General features: G+C 36.2%; 1 protein-coding gene across 1 annotated transcript; it reads right to left on the bottom strand.

The window, feature by feature from the left end:
- Positions 1–1453: 1453 nt before the first annotated feature.
- LOC145045548 (uncharacterized) lies at positions 1454–2217 on the bottom strand. Its single transcript, XM_078993870.1, has 2 exons — positions 2088–2217; positions 1454–2004 (listed from the first exon to the last, which is right to left on the bottom strand). The coding sequence occupies exons 1-2, from the start codon at positions 2215–2217 to the stop codon at positions 1454–1456; spliced, it is 681 nt and encodes a 226-aa protein (XP_078849996.1).
- Positions 2218–20428: the final 18211 nt, after the last annotated feature.

Genomic DNA, 20428 nt, shown 5'->3' with positions numbered 1-20428 from the left:
CAATAGCCAGAAAACAACATTGGAAACGTACCATCAAATCAGTTTTGATGTGATTGGGAGTATGCGGGTTGGTTCGCCTTAGGTTATGAAGGTAAACAGGTAAGTTGTAAAAGCTTTCTTCATGCTCACTATCAGAGAAACTCATTTCGAATCAGTTACAAGAGACAATTACCAATTACTTAGTGTGCCTAAGGTTGCGGAGGTAAGGAGGTTACCACATGCGGACACATTTGTATGTAGGAGTTGGAAAGGTAAGGTTCATAATGTATTGTCTTTTTGAAAAGTATATATGTCGTTTCAAACAGTATTTCCGTGTAAGATATCTGACAATCGGACTACTCTTTGACATTATTTGACTACGGTTTCATAGACTTTGACTACTACTTTGTAGCCTGCATAATGTATTGTCTTTTCAAACAGTATATTTGTCGTTTCAAACAGTATCTCCGTGTAAAGTATCTGACAATCGGACTACTCTTTGACATTATTTGACTATGGTTTCATAGACTTTGACTACTACTTTGTAGCCTGCATAATGTATTGTCTTTTTGAACAGTATATTTGTCGTTCCAAACAGTATCTCCGTGTAAGGTATCTGAAAATTAGACTATTTATTTTCATTATTCGACTACAGTTTCATAGACTATGACTACAACTTATTTGCATTCTTTTTTCTTATTTAAGTACTCCTATAAAATTATAACAAACTAACAAACTAATTAAAAAAACGGCCTCCAATCATGCCGAAAGTTCCAACGCAAGTGCTCCGTCCAATACTCCACATCCATGGACGACAAGAGAGGTAATGGTGGTAACACGTTGTTGGATGAACATTTACGATGATGTAACCATGGTTAACCCTGATTGCTTTGAAAGTGATGATTGGACCCGCATAACAGCCATGTTTAACCTCTCGTTGGGAGAAGGAAAACACCGAACACAAGAAGATATTGTTGGTAAGTGGATGGATTTAAAGGAAAAAATCACATGGTTTAATCGATGGTATCATCATCTTAAAAACAGGCATCGTTATCCAAACAATGACGAAGATCTTTTAGAAATGGTTAAAGATCATTACATTTTGGAGCATGAGGGAAGTGACTTCGAGTATGAGGATGCATGGATTCTAGTTAAAAATAACAAATATTTCATGTAGAATGCTCTTTTATGCGAAATATCTTATGTAATGTTTCCTAAGGGTGTATCTCATTTTCTATAATGGTTTATGTTTGTGTTTTTTTCATGGAATAAAGGAGATAATAAGTGGAGTACTACATTTAGTTAATAATCTTAGAATTGTAGTTTAATATAGTAATACAAATCACAAATATGAGAATTCATTACTTTCCTAAATTAATCTAAGGACAATTCAAATCAAATGTGTTGTTCAAATCAAAAGTAGGGTACACGCTTTCGTTATGTGACCCGCTCCCGGATGCGAATTCATCAATCATTATGCCCTTTTGTGTCGACTTTTTCCTACCCCCAGATCCGCTGCCCGATCCCTACCCGTACAATCGTTCCTCGTGTGTCCAAAATGACCGCATGTAGAACATTCTTGTCGCATGGGACGCTCACCTTGAGACGGAATACGGCCAGTGTTTCTTGTCCTACCCGGCTGACATATCTCCATTATGGGTGGCTTCACAATCATTAAATCATCGGGGATCTCCCAGTCAGATGGACTTGGTAAGGGGTTCACAGACTCCTCGTAAGTTTTCCTAAGCGTCTCTGTAAAGTAAGCTTTTAAATCAAATTCTGAACAATCTTCGTAACGGTTCATTGTGAGCACTTTTATGACATGGCTACAAGGTAAGCCATCTATTTGCCACCACCTACGTGTACAGGTTCTTTGTTGGAAATCAACAATGAAACTTTTGTGAGTAGAGGTTTTCACTTCAAATCTACTATTTGAGATAGGGTACACCATCCAATTATTACAAGCATCCTTATTTTCTTGTATACTCGTTTCAGCCCATGGGGTGAGTATCGTTTTTACTTCAGCTAAAAAAATAGACATATTTTAATAATATCATATGAGTAGTAAAATAACATTTCAAGTACTATTACATATAAAACATAAGTACCTACTACACTACGTTTCTGAAAACTCCATTGTTGCATTGTTGCATGAAAATACTCAATCAACATCAATATTGGCATCTTTCTTGCAAATCTTAAAATTGCATTTATCGACTCCTCATTATTTGATGTCATAAGAAAATACCGATTCCCAAGAAAATGTTGTTGGATTAGTGTCTAAGTCCATAACTATTTTGGTATGTACTTGACCCGATTGTGCATGGTCCTTTTGGGTTGCCCTCACCAAAGCAACTTGATAAGATGAATTATGGAGAGAGAGGATTAATTATGATTTATAAATATATTATGAGAATAATATATTTAAGGAGAAATCATATTGTTTAATTAATATTAGTCAAGAATTAATAAGAATTAATTTTGTGGCTAAAAGATATTAATTAAATAAAGGGGACTAGAACTGTCAATTGTGTGATAGTTGGATATTGGGCTAATGGACTCCATAAAGGATGGAGTGGATGAATCCTATGGGGAAACCCATTAGATATCGTCCAAGGCCTCTAAAGAGTGAGTCCATGGGTTGCTTAGGGCCTAAGCATTCAAATTAGGGTTTCCTTGTTAGATAACCCTAATAGCCTCACTATTTAAGGATCCCTAGGGCACCGAAAACGTGGCCAACTGATTCCTTAGGGTTTTTGCACGTTTTTTTGGTGCCTCCTCTCTTATCATTCTTCATCCTCTTGCTCTTGGTGTTTGTGAGCCATTAGAGGAGTGACACTTGTGACTCTAAGCTTTCTAAAGCCATTACAAAGGAGGATTTGAGATTGTTATTGCTACATAACAATCAAGGTAAGATCTAAACCCCAATCTTATGTAAATATGATTAATTGTATTGTATATATTGGGTTTATAGCTTTGGATATTCAATTGCATGCTCATTAGACAAACTAGATCCAAAAGCTATTAGGGTTTTCATGTACACCATAGGAATGATGTTTTTCTCAAAACCCTTCAGTCGTATCAGAGCAATGGTTGTTTGTTTGATGTATTTGATGCTATTATGAATTATCCTTGCTTAAAGATCAAAATTTAAGGTTTCTGGGGGCTGAACTCTCCGAGTCCATAGATGAACTCGTCGAGTCCATGCCTGACTCGACGAGTTAGCTAGTCAGAAAGAGGGAAAATTGGGATTTTATGCTCTTTTGGCTGTGGGATAGTTACCAAAACGTTTTTTATTGATATAAATAAGATTTTTATGATATTGGGTTATTATCTTTGCCAAAATTAAAGATAAATTCATATTAGTTAGATAATTATTTCCTTATATGATTAGATTTAATTATTTGAATTATTTGGTGAATTATCTTGCAAGAATTTGGACTAGGTCAAATTAGATAACCACCAATTAATTGTTAATTGCCTTATTTGAATTTTGTGATCTAAAAATATTCTTGACAAAGTTTGGAAAAGTTTCAAATTAATCCCTTTACGTTTTATAGTTTAAATTTGAACTTAAAAGTTTTTTTTTGAAATTTAAATAAGTTAAACCCTAATGTTTTGAAATGTTTCAAAACTTTCCCTCAAGTTTTGGAATTTAAAAGTTGATTAAAAGTTAATTTAGAAATGTTAAATTCTAAAACCCTAGTATTGTTTTCAAAAGTTCAAATCACACTCTTATGGTTTTATTAATTAATTAAGGTGTATAATTAAAAGAGATTTAATAAATCCAAAAAGTTTTGGTTCACATTTAGTTAAATTAAAAGTATAATTTATTAAACTAGACCACCTAGTATTTTAAAAGTGTAAAATACACCCTATACTATATATAACATTAAAAGTCTAGTATTATATATGTATGAGTAAACAGTCAGTCTTACCGTTAGTAGGCCTCATTCACGAAGCTAGTCTATAAGGTATGTTTAAGGAAATTGCCTATAAAATGGCGATTGAATGAGTATCCACTCTTACCCACCGCACTCTTGACTAGTGGAGGGTCGTTAGCCGAATGGGTAGGATAGGACAGAAACCTTCCATTATAAGTATAATGAAGTACAAAAGTAACTAAATGCTTTTACAAAATTCCCAATCTTAGTTACTTTAGGCAAAAGTGAATTGATGCAATTCCATGAAATTACACTTTGTGCCCTTGCAAAGACGTTAGTGGAGCGTGTGTGGTTAACCGACACATTAAATGGTTATAAGCAAAGGTAGCAAAGGGTGACTCATTGTTTGTCATAGTTCGGTGGAGCATGTGTAGTTAACCGGCACATCGAATAGGTGACTGTAACATTGGGGGCGCCATGTAAGTTTGCATGATTATTCACACCCTTTTTTGTGATCCTTGGCATCCCAGTCACAAATCGAGGGGCATATCGAGATTTAAACATGTCATTAAAAAGTTCAATGAATTTCAAAAGATCTAGGAATTTTCAATAGATTTAAAACTCTTTTTCGTTTTTCATGGTGGAAATTGTTAAATTGTCATTTACCTACCTTCAAATATTCTGCAACTGGATTACGACATCCCTCTTCTAGGTTGTAGAGTATTGTGTTGGATCCTAGACTCGATGTTTCATTTGGGTGTCACATCGAGGATTCTAATCAACTTAACTTGAATTTTCTCCCGTTTTGTAGATGTCAAAGTATGACAACTATGGTCTTTCCAAATCCCATGGAACAAGCTTTCCAAATGAAGATGATGTTCCACGATATGATTGAAGAACACGAGATCATGCTTCACTTCCTCCACCTCCTCTAATTATTCTCCCTAACCCACAAGTTCGAAGGCTTGAAAAGTTCAAGCTCACTCAAGCCCTTTTGGAAAGTAAACATGGAAAACCTGTGTGTATACACGTCTTAGAGATAAAATCACACATTGATAGGTTAAGGATGTTGGGTGTCGAGATTTCAGGTAAGTTGGCTGTTGACTGGGTTCTTCAGTCGCTTCCTGAATCATGTAGTGAGTTCGTTAGAGAGTACTATATGAATGATCATGACGTGACCCTCATTGATTTGACCTATATGCTTATAGTTGCTGAATCAGCAATGATTTGGCGAGCTGGTCGAGCAAATTTTTATGGTAAATCAAACTCCCAAACTTCAATGGATATTGAAAATGGTGACATTGGAGATCTAGAAAAGGTAAATTTTGATATAGTTCCTTGTGCCATTCCAAAAGAGTCCACTTGCTTCTATTACCAAGAGAAGGGGCATTGGAGATGAAGCAGCCCTATTTACCTAAGAGATCTAAGAGATGAGAGAGTCAAAACGTATGGCTTTACTTTAGGTAAAATCCATTAACTAACTCTTTTAAGTTCATATTCTAGATTTTTGATACATGATGTGATAAGATTACATTTTGATGTTTTGTAGGATCGAAGAAAAGAAAGGAAGCTTAAGGGAAGAAGTGAGCTGAATCTAATCGTGAAGAAATGGATTTCGATCGCATTGCTTGAAGATTAGATTCTTAAGCTACTACATGGAGTTAGAATAGATTGCTTAGGAATATGTAACAACATAGTTTTTCAGTTGAATTGCATTGTAAGGATAAATTTTTGCGCAATAAAATAAATTTTGATTTTATATTATTTATTTATCCTTGCAATGGCGTGTATGAAAAATTGATGTTTGTAAGTTTCTATTATTAGCAATAATGGATTTGATTCTTAATTATGTTATTTGTGGAAAGGTCAAGAATTTACCAAATAGGAAAAGTTTCTCATCGCCCAAGTTTCAATTGGATAGAAACTTGGAATCATACAACTTGGTTGCATGATGAATGAGAAATTTCATATTTGGAAATTAGACTAATTCGTTGACAAAGTGTCAAGTGAAGGACTAGGAGATCGAGTACACAAGGTTGTGTGTTGATCAAGTCCACCACAAGAGTAACAAATATATTCGTCATAATTTACTAAGGTTAACTAAACATGATTATACTTATGAGATTAAGTGTAATTCTCAGTTGATTGAAAGAGTTTCAATAAATAGCAGAACGAATAAAGGAGAATCAAGTAGGCAGAAAGATAAAAGTTTCTCTATTCTAAGAAGAAGGGAGAGTACCTTTTATTATGTTTTATGATAGGTCTTAATGATTAAGAACCATATCTCAATTGATCCTCTAAGTGAGTCTCAGTACAATTGTATGTATAAGAAGATAAATCAAAAAATTGAAGAAATGATTAAATCAAGAAGTCAATCATACTTCGTTCCAAAAACAAGCCTCAGAGTTAAGATTGTGAATTGAGTGACAAGTATCAAGAAGGTTTATAACATTCATCAAATGTGGAATTTGGAAAAGGTTTTCTTATTCTTGCACATTTGAAATTGGAAAGTTGTGATGTCTTGGATAAGACAAAGACCAACTAGGACCAATTTTGTGAAGTGTTTTGTCTTGATAAAAGATACACTAACTCTTGAATATTTGTTTGTCAAGAAATGTTTATTGACAAGAGAATCTTATATGTCAAGGAGACAGTGGGAGTCTCAATGGTCTTGAAAGGTTTCAAGAACAAATCAAGAATAAACCTTATCAATCATCACTAGCACACGACTTGAGGTTTATGACCTATCGTGTTGACATTATTTTTTTCTGTGCCATTCCAATTGAGTTAAATATGCATGTGAGTTCTATGAGTTCTCATTTGAATGCATAAAAGGCAAGCACCTTGATCAATGAAAAGTACATTGATATGAAAGGGTGAGCTGCTTAACTACTTGGAAGACATGGTGGGCACTCGTGTTACTATAAGGAAAGAAATTAAGATTGAGAAAGTTCAGTCCATATGAGTTTGGATTTGTCGCAAACTTTGGTTTTGACAAATTCACATGGATAGGAACACATACACCATAAAATCTTAATGTCATAAGATTCCCTCCTTCATGAAAATGACTGTGAGGAAATGCTTTCACTAAGAGAGATTTTAAGAAGATAGTGATTGTGAAAATTGTATTCTCGAATTCGATTATGGTAAAGGTATCCCTTTCCATAATTCGAATTGTGAGATTTGGCAATTAGTATGAATTGTTTAGACACACATATGAGCTATCTAAGGCAAAGGTGTATAAGTTTAAGAAGCTTAGATAAAGGATTATCAAAGCATTAGGTATTAAAAATATGAACTTCAGAAATTCAATAAGTATTGTTTTCTAGAAGTTCAGTTGCTTTCTAAAACATGTCAAAGCTAGTGGGAGCATAAGTGTTATCCTTATATGATAATAAACATCATGATAGTGGGAGCATAAATGTTGTGCTTGAATGATTATTAAGGCAAGTATTGCAAGTTAGCAATATTAATTATAGAAAACCAAAGTTATACATTGCAAAGTCGTAGGGGTTGAAAAGTTGTTTTGTTATAATTAAGGGAGAGAATATTGTACTTCGTTTCAAAAACTAAAGTTTAGATTGAGAAATTTTAATAAATTTAGTCAAAGGATACATAGTGTGTTCTTAAATTTCGATTATGATTACGGTATCTGTGACATCCCCTAATTTCTCGGCCAGAAAAGACCGATTTAATGTATGCTTTTTAAAATAAAATCAGAGAAATCTTTTTAAAAGATGTTGCGGAATTGGTCCCCAAACAAAATATGATAAAAGTTTATCAAAACCCTTCATTAACAAGGTATATGTTTTCCATATATATATATCAAAACCTCGGGATGTCATGTTTCGATGTAGATCAAAAGCATAAACAAGACATTATAAGCCTTTCAACAGTTATTTACAACTACTGGCCTATAACCCAAAAATCTCTCTTCATCCTCCGACTATGCTCGAGGTCCACTACCTGTAACATAAAAAGCTGAGTGGGTCATGCTTGGGAGCCTGGTGGGCATATAGGGTTTTCAACCTACAATAATAATAAACTTACTAAGTTCATCAATCAACAATAACCCTGATTACCCATTCCCGTTATCCTCACTTTACGTCCCTAAACACTTATCATAAGGGACCTAGCCTAAAGAATATCATCGGGATGGACACTACTGCTAAGGGGTTTCCTCAGCCATACATGTCCTAAAGGCAACCATGAGGGGGATGGAGTACATCGAATGAACACTCTCAGTTCATTAACACCTACAGGTTGCGGACCTGCTAATGTTTCACACTGGACTGTCTAGAAAGTCCGTGGTCGTCATCCAAAATCCGCTAGATGACTGGATTTCAAAACACATCGAGGCTTCTCATCAATTTTATTTTATCACACATCACTATCTACCCATGTTCTACCCAACATATTTGCAGATAAAAAATACTTATACAGTTTAAAACTTGTATAAAACATCAACTCAACAGTTACCTCAAATAAACAATTAATATATCTACACATAGCACGTATTATATGGTAAATACTTCATATCTATGTGTAAAATGAAAGTGACTACACTCACTTGATTTGATGATAATCGGGTAGCAATTCGTTTCCCAAAATGATCGTTTCTAATAAAACCGGGAGTTTTATTGAGAAACCGGGCTTTGCAAAAGTCGGGCTTCGAAACCGAAAAGATAAATTTTTCGGGCTTCTCGGGCACTTCGTGGAGTATTCCAGGCTTTACAATCGATATCGGGGCTTTGTGGGATGTTAAGATGAAAAAAATATGGGTTTAGGGGTTAAAGTTGACAATTTTTCAAAGTTACCCGGGAGGTCTTGCACCCTTCTATTTATAGGGGCGAGGCTTCTGATCCAAGGGTTGAGAAGAGGCCACGCGTCGCAGATCCAAAGGTTCGCAAGGAAGGCTCGCACGAGGACTGCACATGCGAAGGGCTCGCTGGCAGCTTCTGATTGGACCGCGGTCTACTGCTGCACATGCGAGGCTCGGAGCTAGGGTGGTGCGAGGCTCGGTCCGGATGCGAGCTTCGGATTGGGCCTCCCTTTGGTCGAATCAGAAGAGGACACGGGGCGACACTCGGAAGTCTCGCATGCGAGGTGACTCAGTAGCTCGGATACGTGGCGCATGCGGAGCGAGGACACGTGGCAAGCATGCTGCGAGGGTGACGTGGCCGAAGCCACATATGCGAATTTTCTCGGTTTTTGTGCAAAAACTTCTAAAATCCATAACTTTTGCATACGAGCTCTGTTTTTGACGTTCTTTATATACACGTGTAGCTAAAATTATGCTCTACAACTTCCGTTTACACTTCGTCGGCTAATTTTAACTTTAAATTTTATATTATTATTTTTAACAATCCGGGACAAGAAATCCGTTAAAAATTCATAACTTCTTCATCTGACGTCCGTTTCCGTCGGACTTTTTACCGTTATGCTCCTAATGACGAGACCTTCAATTCTCGATTAGGTTGTGTCGGCTAAAAATCGCTCGATCTAAAATTCGAGTTTTTAGCTGTCTACTGCTAAGCTGAAACTCCGAAAAATCAAAACTTCCTCATACAAAGTAAGATTTGGGCGTTCTTTTTATCGAACTTCTCGGTTTGACGAATACTACGACTTTCGTTTAGATTACTAAGGCTAAAAAGTATTTTATTAAAAACTCACTTTTTACGACATTCAGCGTCGTGCCGGTTTTGTCGCGAAACTTTGACAGGTCATAACTTCTTCGTTATAACTCGGATTTTGGTATTCTTTATTTCCCCGAAATCCTTGTTTCGAGCACTACAAGTTTATGTAAAGATATCGGGCTTATCTTAAACTTTAATTTTGATGCTTATTTTTATGCTTAATTAAATAAACCCTAATAATTAAGCATAAAACACATAATTCACATAATATTCACATAATTCCTTTTCATTTCTTCAAAATGAGTTACAAAGGTTAACCCAGACTATCAACTCAATATAAATGCCTAGGCTAGAAACACGAGTGTTACAGTATCCCTCTTCATAGTTCGAATTGTAAGAACGAGACACATAAAATATTATGGTAGAAGATTGATAAAGTATCATATCTTTATGTAAGACATTATGCATCGTGTCCTATACGCTTCGGGTATAGGATTGATTGTCAGTGCTATTATATTTGACCATTATAAAAGTTTCCAAATGTCTAGCGCATTTAGAGGGAAAAAGGACTAGAATCGTTTTTGACTAAAATAATTAAACAACTATCAAAGGATGATCCAAAGCTCGCTGAGGATTGGTCGCTTATGAGTAGTGGGAAGTATGGTATTGGATGACATTATTATGAATAGATAAGATTCTATTAAGAATGAATTGACAAATATGGAAATGTTTCCATATTGGGAGTTGGATATTGAGAATCTATGTCTAGATTAGAAACTTTTATGAAAGAAGGATGTTCAAAGGAATGTACTTTAAGTGAGAGACATCATATCTATAGAATTGTTTCTGATAGAGATTGGCCAAGTCTTGATGATTTTGAGCTATGACTTTACGAAAGAATCATTGCATAAAATGTTAGAATCTAGCATAAGTAACAAGAATTTGATATTCTTATACTTATGATAAGGATTGGGAGTTGTGAAATGAGTATGATTGGAAATGTGTTCATTTGATCTATTTCACAAAGTAAGGACCGTAGGTAAACATTGTGTGCATGCTGAGAGCATGGGACAAGTGTAGTAATAATTCAAGTAAGAAGTTGATTATCTGAAACAACAAATAATGAGTAATCAATATGGTGATTAAATAAAATGTTTTATTTATACCCAGAGTTTGGGGACATATGGGATTAATATTATTCTTGTGTTTCACTTTGCATGTTTTAACTTCCTGAATAATTAAATTGGTTTAGAACAATCAAAATTATTCGAACGGACCATAGTCGTTCATATGTTGGAAGTAGGTATGAATGAAGACTGTCGTGAATTGGTGTGTGGATTCTCTAACGTGTATTAGACATAAGCAAATGTTTGCTGCAACGTTCATGAGTGCTTATGAATATGCTTTGAGCATTGGATTAAACCCACGCTCACTTGGATCACTTCATGGATTTTATCACGAGTGATTGGTGAGACGATAATATCTTATATATTCTTGAAACCGAGATGTGTAAGTTGTATCTTGCAAGTTAGTTACACATTGATAATATGTAAACCCACCAGTAACTTGGTGTCATAAAACATATTGTTTTGTGTGGTTCGGTAAGTGAGTGCAAGCAATAATTGAATCAAAGTTTATCCGTTCCTTTTATCCAAAGTGGGATGAAAGTGATATCTGTGGGCCCCTCGATGATTTAGTGATGACACATAAGCGCTTGGCCAAGCCGGGACTAATTTGATGTGTTCAATTGTAGTCTGTTGTCAGTCATCATAAATCGGAAATCAAGAAATTACTTAGGGTTTCTACACGTTTTTTGGGTGCCTCCTCTCTTATCATTCTTCATCCTCTTGCTCTTGGTGTTTGTGAGCCATTAGAGGAGTGACACTTTTCACTCTAAGCTTTCTAAAGCAATTACAAAGGAGGATTTGAGATTGTTATTGCTACATAACAATCAATATGTTAATATGATTAATTGTATGCTAGATATAGGATAGCTTTGGATATTCAATTGCATGTTCATTAGATAAACTAGATCCAAAAGCTATTAGGGTTTTCATGTACACCATAGGAATGATGTTTTGCTCCAAACCCTTCAAATGTGCCCTGGCCCATCGTTCTGGATTGATGTTTTGTAGGTATTCCCATACACGAACATTTACCTTTTTAATTTTTTTCATCCCATTATCAAATTTTTTAATATTGTACACTTTGCATGTCTCCCAAAATAATGCATGTATTGTATCATTGCTTCCAAATTTTGCTGAAATGTTGAAATACAAATGGATACCACATATTCCATGATGGGCGTGATGAAATATATTTGCAATTGACGTCGCTATGGATGGAGCCCTATCAGATATGAATGTAAGGTCTTCCACGTTACCTATACATTCACGTAGTTTTCGAAGAAACCAAGACCTTGTCTCCGTACATTCACTTTTGCATATGGCATAAGCAATAGGCAAAATCTAATTTTGACCATCCATTGTCACTGCGAGCAACATCATACCCTTGAATTCACCCTTTAGGTGACCACCATCAATTATTAGCTTCGGCCTACAATATTTGATGAATGCTTGTACCTAAAATTATTTTTTATTGCATTAACAAATACAAATTGAGAATCATATGTTATATTTGTTATAAAATATTATCACTGCTTACCGAGCAACCTAGCACGATATACACAAACTCAAATCGATCATCAACGTCTGTTCTTATTTGAGTAACAGTTCCTAGATTATGCTTGACCAAGTTGTGCAGATACGTTGGTAGTTTGGTGAATGAATCCTCTTTGGTACCTCTTAACATCAACAATGGATATTGTTTTGCCTGCCATGCCTGTTGGTATGAGATATTATTGATTGGAAATTTCGAATTGATGTCCCTTACAATTTCATTACCCCGATAAACTCTATTATAATCTTTGGCCAATACTTTAGCGATAAAGTGGCAGAGTACCTTTTTCTTTGATTGTCAATGATTAGACTAAAGTTTGTTGCACAACATGTGTGTTGGTCAATAACTTTTGTGACTTGGAAAGTAGTAGTAGATTTGATTCCCCTTGCCCTAACCATCCAAGAACAATTTTCTACCAAACAAACCACCTCGAACCTTTCTTTGCTCGATCTGGTAGTCTTATACTGCTTACCTTGTTCCATGCATTGTCTTCTAATTGCAAGCTTGAGCAACTCTTTGTCATAAAAAATGTCTAGAACCTTAATCTTTTCATTTATATCCAACCTCTGACATGGAATGTTCACGTTATCATTTACAGGACACAAAGGCAATGGTGGCATACCATGAAACATGGTATCTGAATAAATAAGTTTAGGTTCATCATCATATTCTTCTCCGTTAGAATCACTCTCTAGGCCGGGTATATCCAACTTGTCACAATCCGCAAACTCACCATTGCCTTTTAGTTCACCATCATGCAAAAATGGAACTTCTTGTATTCCAGATTCATTACCAACCTTATCCACCACATCTAGTATTTTTTTGGTCAAATTTATGATTTACACCAACATCATTAACATATGTACCAACATCATTATCACCTATATACTTATAATTCTGGTATAACATACATAATCGGTTCTGGCAATACATTTTCATTTTCAGCAACACTATGATATTGACTTTTACGTGGACTTTTAAAATTACCTATTGGGTTGTTGCTCCCTTTTCCACTTGATAAATTAGCTGCACATGCCTTTCCTCTATCATCCACTTTGTTACGCGATACGCCTTCTTCAACCACCACATAGACATAGATAGATTTATCTCCAACGATATTTATTACCTTGATTAGATTTCTAATATCACGATCATCAACAATACCACAATAATAGAGTTGTTCTGGATGTTGATAAGCCAGATTGACTTTTGATTCTTCGGGAAGACCCATCTTGCACTTCACCAAATGAACAAATTCGGTGTATGTGGTGGTTTCGTAAAATTCAACACCGAAATAAAACATTCTTGGATTATATCCAGGTGGCCAAACATATGATAATTGGGAATTAACAAACTCTCATCTTCCTTCCATAATAGCAATACAAAATACTCTTTACAACACATTATCTTAATTTTGAGAATAAAAAAACTAGAGTGAAGGAACTTTACAAAACATGAAATATTTCAAAAAATATAAAATACTTAATATATATAAGGTAGGTTGAAAACAATAGTCAACTCTGACAAAAAAATAGTCAACTCTAATGAAAAAATAGTCAAATTTAACAAAAAAGTAATCAAATTTTTAAAAAAAAAAAAAAAAGTAGTCAAATTAACAACAAAGTAGTGAAGTTTACCCAAAAAGTAGTCAAATTCAAACCAAATAATTGTTAAAATTTAAATAAAATAGTTGTTAAAGTTATTGTACATATTATAAACAGTCTTTTTTATACTCTGTATTTAAAAATAAAATAAAATAAAATAAAAAGATAAAAAAATTAAAAAAAAATAGTTTTTTGGACAAAATAGTAGATAAAACCCCCAAAATAGTAGATAAAAAAATGTAGTTTTTTGACAAAGTAGTAGATAAACCCCTCAAAATAGTAGATAAAAAAATTTAAAAACTGTAGCTTTTTCCCAAAAACCGTAAACTACAGTTTGGGAAACCGTAGGCTTTCGAGACAAAACAATAGGTTTTATAATACCTATGGTTTTATATGGCAAAAATGATTTTTTTTAAAGAAAACGCGAAACAGTAGACGAAATGGCAAAATAGTAGGCGAATCTCGAAACCTACGGTTTCGTGGGCTATTTTTGGCCATTTATTATTTTTTGGCTAAAAACTGCTAATTACCCCCTTAATTTAGCTAGATTGATAATTAGCCCAAATTGTTTTTATTATTTCATTAAAAGTGAGTATTTTATGTAAGATCTCATTAGGTTTAAAAATTCATATATAAGATAGGATTTTTTTTAAATTCACTTAAACAATACAGTTTTAAATGCGATTAATTAACAAATACGATATTATATGCAAAAATAATAATATAATCCAATTTTAAATGCGATTAATTAACAAATACGATATTATATGCAAAAATAATAATATAATCCAATGTAATTTTTATTTGATTGTGATTTATTTAACTCTCTGTATGTTCTTATAACATCTTTATAAATATATATCAACTTTTTTAACATTTAAATACTATTTTTTTTTTTTTGCAGATTCAACGAACAATATAGACTATAATCAAGCTAAAGAAAACAGAAAACAATGAAAATTATATTTGGATAAAAAAATCCAAAATTTATTTTTCTACGTCAGTACCTCAGAATTCATCAACCGTACATGTTTTAAACATGAAAGAAAATGATGATAGTATCAATTTTGTTTTTTTATCAAACATTTACTATTTTTGAGATTATTATATGAACGAATTGCATATCAATATCTTAAAATGATTTATAAATCCTTTTAACTATCTTGAAACATTTTAAAATTTCCATTATATTTTGAATACATTTTATTGTAATATTTTTATCGTCTTCATTACTTTTTTTATAGAACGAATGGACATGTATTATAATTATGCTAGAGAGAAGAAAGATTAGAAAGTTATATTTAGATAATAGAAAATCCAAAACAACCTCCACCGCATCAACCTTTCAAAGTCCATATAATCCTCATGTTTTGAACATGTACATCGATGGTAATCGTTTTTTATTCCTTATATATATATATATATATATATATATATATATATATATATATATATATATATATATATATATATATATATGTGTGTGTGTATTCTTTTCATACATTCATTTCTTATAAATAACTATATATTTTTTTTAACAAATGTTTACATTTTATAACAGAAATGTGCAATCCTTCTGGATAGCTGCTACATTCAAAGAGCTCAAAAAATGTTAGTAACGCAAATACAAGCAACTATAAATCATTTTCATATCAACAAAGAAGCTTACAATCTCCTTCTTCAATTATAAATGTTAGAACATCATTATCTAACATTTCCAATGGTAAGGATAATTTTCTACAACCTATTATCCAACTTTTACTATTTTCGAGATTATTATACGAACGAATTACATTTCAATCTTTTAAAACGATTTTTAAATCTTTTTAAGTATCTTGAAACATTTTTAATTTTTCATTGTATTTTGAATACATTTTATTGTAATATTTTTATCGTGTTCGTTACTTTGGTTTTATAGAACGAATGAACATGTATTATAATTATGCTAGAGAAAGAAGAAAGATTAGAAAGTTATATTTGGATAATAGAAAACCCTAAGAAGTCTCTACTACATTAATCTTTCAAAGTCCATATAATTCTAATGTTTTGAACATGCACATCGATGGTAATGGTTTTCCATTATATATATATATATATATATATATATATATATATATATATATATATATATATATATATATATATATATATATATATATATATATATTTCTTTTCATACCTTGATTTCTTATAAATAATTATATATTTTTTAACAAATATTTATATTGTATAATAGAAATGTGCAATCCTTCGGGACAGTTGCTACCTTCAAACAGCTCAAAAAATGTTGGTAACGAAAATACAACTAACTATTAATCGTTTTCATATCAACAAAGAAGCTTACAATCTCCTTCAATTCGAAATGTTAGAACATCATTATCTAACATTTCCAATTGTATGAGTATTTTTCCACCACCTTATTATTACTGGCATTCATTAAATGTATAAAAATTCTAACAAAAATTATATTGTCTAATTCTTCTGTCATTTTTTATAGTCATATATAATTCTTATAATAACATCCAAACACCAATATCAAATAACTACATCACTCTTTCTTTTCCAATGGCATGCAATCCATTGACTCCTCGACTATAATTCAACCTTCGTCTTCTGTTAATTTAACAAGATGAACCTAGAGATTAAAAAGGAAGCCTACCAACATATTTGCAATTCCTATGTTTGACTTGACAATAGATGGAGAAGTTAACGATCAACATACCCATTCAAACATAGCTAAAGGTGTATCAAAAGGTAACAATCACAATGAAACGACCCCAAAACACGACCCAAAAATTTTCGTTTTTCAATATAACCTAAACCGTAATATAAGTATCATAACATAAAACATACGCGATGTATCCCCAAAACATAGTAAAATATTGTGCGGAAAACTGTATCATACAACATCAATCCAAAACATCAAAAAACATCCCCAGGATAAAAGCTATGCTGTGGTGTGTGCGATGCTGTCACCCCGAGCTCTTCCCTTTGCTTGCGGAAGTACCTGAAACCAAACTGAAACTGTAAGCACGAAGCTTAGTGAGCTCCCCCAAACTACCACATACCATACAATAACATATAAACACATATTGAGCCTTGCCCACTGCATCGGGCCGAAGCCCGTAAACTGCATCGGACCGAAGTCCGGAACTGACTGGGACCTTGTCCCCTGCATCGGACCGAAGTCCGGAACTAACTGCATTGGACCGAAGTCCGGAACTGACTGGGACCTTGTCCCCTGCATCGGACCGAAGTCCGGAACTAACTGCATCGGACCGAAGTCTAGAACTGACTGGGACCTTGTCCCCTGCATCGGACCGAAGTCCGGAACTGTCTGACTGAACATGGCATCGCATAACACATCAACTAGCATAACACATATATGACATGCTACATCGGGCCGTGGCCCGAAACACATAGTACTTAACACATAAAACATAGCACGCAAATCCTGTTCGAACCACGAAGGCATCGAACATACCAACTACTGCATCGGACCTAAATCCGGAAACTACTGCTAACTGAACGGGCCGGCATTGTGGCCTTAGACCCGTTCCTACTAGAAGGAAACTCACCTCGTAAGCTGGCTGCTGAGTGTGTGGCTCGGGAAGCTAACGGCGGTTGCTCCTGAATCTCCTCGGCTACAAGTCCATAAACACACTCAATCAAATACTAAACACTGCGCTTGGGGTAAAATGACTCTTTTACCCTCGGTCAAAGTCAATTATCTTTTGGGCTGACTCGCCGAGTTGGGCCACCCAACTCGCCGAGTCCCACTCTTACTTTTCACTCTTACTCACTGCTACTCGTCGAGTCTGGCATCGACTCGACGAGTACCCTCTTGATCCAAGAACTCAGACAATCTTCATCCGACTCGCCGAGTCGTATGAACAGACTCGACGAGTTGTTCTTGATCCCAAGAAGATTGCCTTGGACTCGCCGAGTTGTATGAACAAACTCGTCGAGTCCCTCCATCACTGAGTCTACTCTCAACTCGCTGAGTCCACTTCCTGACTCACCTCGTCCACTCGACACTGATAAAACTGAAGGACTCAGGACTCACGACCCGACTCGTCGAGTCGTTCTTCCGACTCGCCGAGTCGCTGCCATGCAACTGATTTTTACTTGATTTTGTTTGAATCCAATGCATACAATTGATAGATCTGAGTCCAGTAAGCTGTTTTACCACGTAAAGTTTCCAACTTTACGTGCACAACCTCATGAATAAGGGAAATAAGGCTAAAAGATGCATAAAATGGGTAGATCTATGGTTATCATGCAATATAACTCCAAAAAGACAGTAGATCTGGGCTCTACAACACCCCAACATTCAGATCCATAGATATATCGACTTAATAAGACGTTCATGCAAGTGTAAGGCTTGAAACAAGCACCAACTAGCTCTTAGGAGAGCCCTAATGGAAGTTTAAAGCATATAATAAGATGGAACTCCGAAAATACCTCAATAAACTCTGATTTGGCCTTGGATCTTTGCACTACAACCCTTCTCCTTGCTTCTTTCTTCTTCTCCTTCTTCACACCTTCACAAAGAGGGCACCAAAACACATATAAGCTCTTCAATGGAGGTTTGGGGCTCTATCACTGCGTTCTCAGGGTGAGGGAGGCGAGAATGGGGGCTATAAGGTGGTATAAATAGTGGGCAACCCGGGGATTTTAGGGTTTCACCCAGACAGATGGACTCGCCGAGTCGGGGATATGGACTCGTCGAGTCCCCGGCTCACGCGTGCCCTCAGACGCGACCCTACTCGGCGAGTCAGGCTAGAACTCGCCGAGTCCCTCTTGAAAAACTCACTATAATTACCAATAAATCAACATACCGGGAACGGGTCGTTACAATTCTCCCCCACTTGTCTCAGACTTCGTCCTCGAAGTCTGCTACGGCTGGATCTGCAAATAACTCCGGGTAGTGCGCTCTCATCTCCTCCTCAGCCTCCCACGTCCATTCAGACCCCTTCCGGTGCTGCCACTGCACCTTTACTAGCTGAATTACCTTGCTCCTCAAGGTCTTGGTCTTCCGTTCCAGAATCGCGACCGGCTTCTCGATATAATTTAGGCCGCTATCAACCTGAATGTCCTCTAAGGGAACGACTGCTGTCTCATCCACCAAACACTTCCTCAACTGCGACACGTGGAAGGTGTTGTGTATCAGACTAAGCTCCTCAGGAAGATCTAACCGATAAGCAACCCGACCCACCCGGGCCAAAACCCTGAAGGGACCAATAAATCTGGGGCCCAATTTGCCCCTCTTCCGGAACCTGATGACACCTTTCCAAGGTGAGACTTTCAGAAGAACCATATCTCCCACCTGGAACTCCAAGTCCGAACGCCTCCTGCCGGCGTAGCTCTTCTACCGACTCTGCGCAGTCTGCAGCCTACTACGGACCCGCTGGATCAATTCCATCGTCTTGAGCACCACTTCGGTGCTCCCTATGACTCGCTGACCGACCTCGCCCCAACAAATCGGGGTCCTGCACTTCCTGCCGTATAACATCTCAAAAGGAGGTCGATCAATGCTCGCATGATAACTGTTGTTATACGAGAATTCCGCTAACGGAAGATACGTATCCCAACTGCCCCCAAAATCTAGAACACATGCCCTAAGCATGTCCTCGAGAGTCTGAATCGTCCTCTCGCTCTGCCCGTCAGTCTGAGGATGAAAAGCGGTGCTGAAATGGAGATGAGTACCCATCTCGTCGTGGAATCGCTTCCAGAATCTGGACGTGAAACGAACATCTCGGTCCGACACCACCGATACCGGCACTCCATGACTTGCCACAATCTCTCGCACATAGATATCGGCTAACTTTTCCGCCGATATACTCTCCTGAATCAAAATAAAATGGGCACTCTTCGTCAACCGATCCACTACTACCCATATCGAGTCCACCCCGCGTGCGGTCCTAGGGAGTTTGGTGACAAAAGCCATGGTGATGTCCTCCCATTTCCACACGGGAATGTCTAACGGCTGCATCTTGCCGTGAGGTCTCTGGTGCTCCGCCTTGACCTTCCGACAGGTCAAACATCTCTCCACATACCAAGCGACATCTCGCTTCATGCAGGGCCACCAATAATCAGATCAAAGATCTCGATACATCTTCGTCGCTCCTGGGTGGATAGAAAACCGAGACTTATGAGCCTCGTCCATCAATACTTGCCGTACCCCACCCCAGTACGGTACCCATATCCTACCATGAAGTGTCAACAAACCCTGACTATCGTAATCAAATGAAGCTACTCGGCCCACTATCCTCTCACACTTCTGCCTCTCCTCCTTGAGGCCCTCCATCTGAGCCTCCTTGATCCGCTCCAACAACGGAGTGATCACTGTCATCCTCATACACAGATCTCTGATAGGGGCCGTCGACACCTAGTGGCTCAGGGCGTCGGCCACCACATTGGCCTTCCCTGGATGATAAAGGATCTCACAGTCATAGTCCTTCAGCACGTCTAACCATCTCCTCTGTCTCATGTTCAAACTCGGCTGATCCATAAGATATCGCAAACTCTTGTGATCCGTGTAAATAGTACAGCGGACCCCATAAAGGTAATGTCTCTAAATCTTGAGGGCAAACACAACCGCCCCCAGCTCCAAATCGTGGGTAGGATAATTAGCCTCGTGAGG

The sequence above is a fragment of the Lactuca saligna genome, chromosome 5 (assembly GCF_052625555.1).
Source record: "Lactuca saligna cultivar CGN05327 chromosome 5, ASM5262555v1, whole genome shotgun sequence".
NCBI lineage: Eukaryota > Viridiplantae > Streptophyta > Magnoliopsida > Asterales > Asteraceae > Lactuca > Lactuca saligna.
Note: the sequence above shows the minus strand (reverse complement) of the source record. Positions and strands in the feature narration are given on the sequence as shown.

Coding starts and splice junctions, on each gene's coding strand:
- LOC145045548 (XM_078993870.1), bottom strand. CDS start 2,217: ATGACATCAAATAATGAGGAGTCGATAAATGCAATTTTAAGATTTGCA. Junction 2,005..2,087: donor TCAGAAACGTAGTGTAGTAG/GTACTTATGTTT, acceptor CTATTTTTTTAG/CTGAAGTAAAAACGATACTC.